General features: G+C 42.8%; 1 protein-coding gene across 1 annotated transcript; it reads left to right on the forward strand.

Moving 5' to 3' along the window:
• The first annotated feature begins 4,307 nt into the window (after positions 1-4,307).
• On the forward strand, positions 4,308-5,338 carry LOC118428641 (alpha-N-acetylgalactosamine-specific lectin-like). The gene is made up of 2 exons (XM_035838749.1): positions 4,308-4,455; positions 4,911-5,338. The coding sequence occupies exons 1-2, from the start codon at positions 4,308-4,310 to the stop codon at positions 5,336-5,338; spliced, it is 576 nt and encodes a 191-aa protein (XP_035694642.1).
• Positions 5,339-7,202: the final 1,864 nt, after the last annotated feature.

Consider the following 7,202-nt stretch of genomic DNA (forward strand, 5'->3'; position numbering starts at 1 on the left):
CTATGGGTGCATATAGATAAACTCAATATATGTGACTGGGTTTCCAAAAGTGATCAGAAAGGTAGAATGTCTTTTGAAAATACAAAAGTAATGTTTTCGATACCTATCATTCAATATGCAACAAACAAACAAAGAAAACGATTGCGTGTGTATGTAATTTGTCTCGACTGAAAAAAAAACGTAGGTTGTTTGTCACCCGTAATCTTCTTTCATCTTTGGTTTCTAATTTCTTCAGGAGAAGGCTTGATTCCACAGTGTTTTGGCCCCGCCTGACGCAGGACGTGTGTTTTTTAGCTGTTCAGAAACCTGACAAGTCGCACCATGCCGGGAGGGCAACAGAAGTCCCAAACTGGTGACACAGGTAATTATTCTTTTTTAAATACCTTCTCTCTACATATGTCAGCGGCCATATGATGAGAAGTGCCGCGGGATTTTATATCGAGTGGAGTATGCATATGTGCGCTGGGCTGAAAGCATAACCAGTCTGGAACCCAGCATGAAACGTACAATCAAAAGCCATAAAATCTATGCGATATTGTGATATCGCACATTTTAGGTAACCATGATGATCAGGCAATGCTTTTCTCTTAGAGTATGATATTTTCGAATTGTGATGTCATCACAAGTCATATTTGGACAGAAACAACTTGAGTTTGTAGGATGGCTCTCTAATGGTGCGATGTAGAATAACAGGAGAAGTGTATCAATTTGCCACAGAAGCGCTTGTGTTCTTAATACCACTGTCACATTATTCACGATCTTCGGGCGTATCGATGGAAGATCGGCCATATTTAAGATCGACAGAGGGTTGCGCGTATTTTTCACCGAAAACCGCGGCCGTCTCTGTCACATATAAACCATACTTTGTACCTTGTACAATTGTTGTGCAATAATGTTATTATTATAAGCGAGGCTCGGGCGATTGCCGCAGAATCGTCGTCCTATTGATTTTAGCCAAATGTGACAGGGGTATAATAAATATTCAATGGATATGCATTTGTCTATTGATGATAATCATGTTGCATTTTGATTTCATAAAATCTTGTTCTCCTAAATTATACCATCGGCGCCATTTTAATTTCGTAATTTTCCTCCAGGTACCACACCCATGCAGCAGCCGCAGACTGATTGGCGGTCCATTGCGGACGCCGCTGCGAGTATACCCAACGCTTTGTACGTCTCCAGAGCAGGTAAAACTTTGTAATCCTGTATCAAATTCGTCGTACGATTGCCGCACGATATCACAAACTGATTACAGTCCTGAGTCGCGGGGGTGCCGTACAAAATCCAGCTGTCTGAGGTCTTTCAGTCAACCGGGCGCAGGCTTTTAGCCATCCAGGTGTACGGGTGTACATTGTACCCCCTGTTAAAAAAATTTTACACCCTTACACTGGGGAGCACATCCTCTGACAAACATGAAATTCTCATTGACCAGGGATGCTACAGGTCACATGTGGCCTGTCTGACAGTAAAATTGCTTCATTCCCCCAAAATTGCAACTCAAAATGTGGGAAATGGTGTTAATGTTTCAGAGAGTTATAAATTTCAAAACTTTCTAAGTGAGGATGTCCCCAGGCCCCCTACAATACTCGCGCCTGCAGCGCTCGCCGAGCAGCAAGAAATTTGGACACCCTATCATAAAATTCTAGCCAAAAGCCTGACCGGGCGTTCAACAGAAAAACTGACATTACGCCCCGGACGCTCACGATGTGTCCGCGGCCGTTTCTGACGGAAATTGACGCGTCCAGGCGGTTTAAAACGGGCTCAGACGCTCTTAGATGGTCGTAGACGGCGCCTGGGCGCTTTCATTTTCATAGAGGTTGTTACGGAAAGGACTGCTTTAGATTCTTGTAGGCGGTTGATTCTGTCATAGACTGCATTGTAACTACGACGCCAAAATCGTATGACAACTTTGGACGAATCATGTGACTGTGTCGTTACCTCTCGCTATGACTAGTGGTGCGTACCTGAACTCATATTCAGGTTCAGGTCCGGATTCAGGTCCACCAGTTCAGGTTCAGGTCCATCATTGCATATTATGTGCGCAAGAAAGTTTCTTTTTTGAGGGGAGGGGGGATGGTGCATATAAAATTGCATGTTAGCATGAATTGAAATGCAATGTGAAAAATACATGCAAATTATATACAGCCAGTGTAAACACGAAATGTTTTTTGTCTTTTTCCAGTGCAGATTTCTCTGTCTATGGAAGGTTTTAGAACAAAAAAGGGAATATAACTGACGACAGGTTTTTGCAAGTCCGGACTTGGCTCCGGACATTTAGGTTTTTTTTGGACCTGGACCTACACATTTTTAGGTCCAATTCCAAGTCCGGGCTTTAGGTACGCACCACTAGCTATGGCACTATCTCAACTGCGATACAGACGAATCTGATTACGTAAGCAATCGATAGACGTCATCTTAGATTATCAAACTGCAACAAACGGCCCAAAAAATTAAAAGAGCACATCGTACAATACATACATACATCATCGACCGGAGGTCGGGACCAGGCAAGCACATATTTCACTCCATAGGGCCCTATCTGACATAGCTTGCCCTAAATTCTCAAAATCAACACCAGAGTCTCTAGTCAAGGTGTCCGTAAAAGTCAAACTTCTGCAATGTACCCGGCCACTTGGTTTCCATAGAAGAACTGAAGACGCTAATTCCTGTATTGCTCGGCAACAGTGTCCCGCAAATTTTACCCTTCGGTAATCATACAACATACAATAATCGACCTTTTTCTTTTGGCAGACTGCTTCGTTTCAAGAATAATGTTCAGTGCTAGTGCCAAGGCGTCATATGTGACCTGTACCAATATTGCTTTTAGTTGTCTTAAACAGGCAATTGTAATGTTAATATTGACGAGATCGGTCAGCCATTTGTATTTAAAGAAAACAGAAATAAATAGATGGATAAGTAGATTGCTTCCTCTAAATTGACCTGCTGTTGACCTCTTCTATCTACTTCAGTGCTCTGTCACTAATTAAGTTATACTATTAGATTTCTACTATTATGTAATTTATTGCACTGTGTGTTATTATCAATTTTTTTAAATATTCTGGATGAAAATTAAGCGAAAATGGGGCTTACCCAAATTTTCGATTGTCCGTCTTCGGAGTTCCGGTCTTTGTAATTCCTTTGAAAAATAAATCCTTGTTTTAAATCCTCTTGTTTCATAACAGACCGCACGTATCCAGGTGGAGCAAGCGGCCGCCGTGCTCGATGTAGCTTCACCCGCTCCCACCTTAGCTACATGGCCACGGGCATTGCCGTGCTGCTAAGTCTGATTGCTATGGGATTTGCCCTTTTGGCGTTCATCAACAATGAGGTAAACAAACGCTCTTGTATCATAAAAGCCTGCTGTAAAGCAATTATTCCGATAGTTTGTAATGTTTCGTATTCTGTCGTACATAATTCATATACGTTTATACCGTATATTGTGTCATACCTGTGACGCGAAAACGTTCGATACAAATTTTTTTCCTTGCTAGTTTATTTTAGCTTTGCTTGAATGTATTAAAGAACCTTGTCAGTTACCTTTTTGTTTATTTAGAACATTGTTTAGAACTCCTCAATAGTTACCTGTGTTGTTTATTTTAGAACACCTTAGCCGTTACCTTGTTTGTTTATTTAGAACATAAGAATTATTCCTTGTTCTAAGAAATTGTTTGTCTTCATTTTCATTTCACTGAGGAAGGAAGGTGGATGCCTTCCGAAACGTCTGTATAAAAATAAAGTATCCAGAAGTACAGAGTTATTCGTCTTCAATTTTAACGATACCTGGATGTCTAACCTTCACAAAACTACCGTATCACACAGGTTCGAAAGGCGTATCACACGGGCTCCATTCGAATAAATCGACTCGACCCATTTCGAACGGGCCGAATGTGGCAATTCGAATACCTGATTCGGACGTTGGAACTTTGCTGTTGCAACACTTTTTGTTCGAGGGCACCAAATTTGTTCAACTTCTGGCGCATTTCGCATCAAAACATTTCTCAGGTGGGTATGGCATAAATAAAATACAACACGGTGTATTCCGCATCACCCTCGGTCCCAGCCCTCCCGCGGGTCGGATCACCCCCCGGCCTTCGGGTGATCCGACCCGCGGTCGGGCCGATACCTCGGGTGATACGGAATGCACCGTGTTTTATTCTATATATATACGTTCTTAGGAGATGACCACTGCTGTTGATGCCTTCAAGCACAACCAAGGTCAACTGTCCACCACTGTTAACACCTTAAAGCGCGATCAAGACAACATGTCCACCACTGTTGACGCCTTGAAGCGCGACCAAGACAACATGTCCACCACTGTTGCTTTGAAATGCGACCAAGACGACATGCGCCAACTGTCCACCACTGTTGACGCCTTGAAGCGCGACCTGGACGAGGAGCGAAGCCGAACCGCCGCCTTGGCGCAGCGTCTTTACGAGATCAGTAAGACGCTAGGTAAGCTAGTTTTTTAGTTGTCAATTTTACTAATTGTGATGGTAACGTCATTAATATAATAGCAGGCAAATTTGTGATTTTCATTATTTCATTAAATGATACTATTTACCTTATCAAAAATTCCTATGCCTGCACGATTTCTTTCATGAATAGACCAAGTTCATTTATTAAATAGACTTGTGGCATTGATTATCATCTTTTTTACTTCATCAATAATGTCCTTACAGGTGCATTGATGCCTTTTGTTATGTTATACGTGGTGTTTCACTAACTCATATTATTTACTACTTAATATGTTGGTATTGATTAAAACTAATGGGAGATACGGCCTTCTGATGCAGTAAATGTAATGGCTTGTGATGGAATTCAAAAACATGTAATGGCTTGTGATGGAATTCTGAAACGTTTTCAAAATCATCTTTCGCCACTCATGTTGCTGACTCGCTGTTTTCTAGCGTCTTGTCCTAATGGTTACACAATGTGGCATGCAATCTGCTACAAGGCCTTCCACACACCGAAGACATACAGCGGTGCGAACGCGACCTGTGGTGAAGACGGCGGCACCCTCGCCATGCCCCGAGACGCTGGGATCGACGCTTTCCTGATCTCCCTGCACAATGCAGTGAACGACAAGGCGCCCTGCTGGTTCGGCCTGCACGATCGTCGCGAAGAGGGAAGCTTTGAGTGGGTGGATGGTTCTGCACTTGGGACGTACAGCTCCTGGGCTCCGGGAGAACCGAACAACCTTTTTGGCAAGGAGGATTGTGTTATGTACTCAAACCCAACTTTGGGAGACAGGTGGAACGACGCAGCTTGCGGCCATTGGTTTCCCTACATATGCCAGGCTGTCCCAGGTACAGGCTATAACCGTCCCATTTCCTGACACCCTTCCGTTTGGTAAATATGCCACAGACTAAGTACCTTAGACCATAGATACTCTTGTTTTGATTAAACCATGTCAAAACCCACAACTCCACATCTCATCCCTGCCGTTTCTGTTCATGTTTTCCAGGACGTCCATAGGCGACAGGCGGAACACTGACTACCACTTTACTGCGCACGGCTCTCCGACTATCCGCAGTAAAATTGACCAGCAAAACGTGAAGCCGGACATATAACAAAAGGTCAAATCAGCACGTTGTTTCTTTTTTCTTAGGTTCTTTATTTCTTCGCATATATGACATTAACTAAAAACAAATTGATACACAGAAAGAAATACATGCATCCTTAATATGTTAAAGAGAAAACTAAAGGCCTGGAATAAATAGCAAATAGACACACGGAATTACTCACTGTACAATGGTAGTCACGTGAAAGTTTACATACTAGTATGATAGTAGTATCTTTCCACACTAGCCAGGAGTTCTTTTTCATTCTAGAAAGTTAAAGACTCCTAGTTTTGTCGTAACAAGTTCATTTCCTGTTTTGTGGCTTTTCTTACAAAATGCTGAACAGACAGGATACACAAATTGTACAGCTTAAAATTTCAGTTATTTAATTGTTATTTATAAATGGGCCCCAAAAATCGTGTATTCATGTAGATGATAAATTTCCCTTTATCGCCCCCATCTCAAATAAAAAGGATTTGAGATGAAAGGCTGTGTATTTCTGACGGGATCGGGTAGGAAAGTTTCGGCATTCGAGCGAGTGTCGGACGTATACGTTTGTTTGTCCTGAGTAATGCGGTCAGCGGTTCACTAGAGGAAAGTCCCTGTTGCGGATAGAAATATAAATGCAGTTATAAATGTTATAAAAATCGATTCACCAGTCAGATTTGGGGGACATCTTTTTATTGATTACTGGATATGTGCTCTTGCAATAGAAATTAAAACACCTCCAGCAGAGTTTCTTTATTGGATTTTCGCCCATTAAAGTTGCATATTTAAGCGTTATTCTAAATGAGACAACATAAGTCTGGTATGAGACCTTAAGACAGCATATTACAGTCAAACCTGCCCAAGACGACCAACCGGGGGACCGGAAAAAAGCGGTCGATTTGGACAGGTGGTCGCTGAGTAGGGTATCGACTCAAAACATGCCCGATGCAAAGTATAAATGGTTGCCGTTGTGTTTAATGGCAAATAGCAAGCACACTGCACGCACGCAAAGAAGCGAGGTCTTTAACGTCAAATACAACACGCACACTGTAAACTGTAAATTCAACCCCAAAATCCGACGCAAACTGGCCGATTTCGGCACAAAATCGCGCTAGTTATCATAAAAAATCGATGAAACCCTCAATCTTGAAAATGATGCGGTCGTTATAGGTCCCAATTTGGGCCGGTCGCGGTCGCGTTGGCCAGGTGGTCGTTGAGAAAAGGTCGCTTAATGCTTACATCAATGGGAAAATAAATCGGGACCGAGAAAAAGCGGTCGAAATGGCCAGGTGGTCGCTGAGAAGAGGTGGTCGCTCGGGCAGGTTTGACTGTACTTCATTTTTTATTGTAGGCGGAGTTCCTTTTTTTAAGTAAATGGGGGGGAAAAAGACCCAAAAAGTGGTTTTTTTCGGTAGAAGCCCCTTTGTTAAAAGTCCGGGGGGGGAGATCCCTAGGGTTTTCGCCCCCCTTTAGGGTTTTGGCCCCCCCCCCCCCCCCCAGAGCAGCTGGCTACTACATATTACAGGTGCGATACCTGGTACTATACTGCACCTGGGGAGTAACGTATATGGTGTGTTACCTGGTACCTATATGGCACCTTATTACCGTACCGTAAGATGTCATACATTCCGTGTTCATGACGATCTTGTT

The sequence above is a fragment of the Branchiostoma floridae genome, chromosome 13 (assembly GCF_000003815.2).
Source record: "Branchiostoma floridae strain S238N-H82 chromosome 13, Bfl_VNyyK, whole genome shotgun sequence".
Lineage (NCBI taxonomy): Eukaryota > Metazoa > Chordata > Leptocardii > Amphioxiformes > Branchiostomatidae > Branchiostoma > Branchiostoma floridae.

What these genes read in the sequence shown, in the direction of transcription:
- LOC118428641 (XM_035838749.1), top strand. Translation starts at nt 4,308, where the DNA reads ATGTCCACCACTGTTGCTTTGAAATGCGACCAAGACGACATGCGCCAA. An exon ending in CGAGATCAGTAAGACGCTAG is followed by an intron (nt 4,456 to 4,910) that starts GTAAGCTAGTTT and finishes GCTGTTTTCTAG; the next exon opens with CGTCTTGTCCTAATGGTTAC.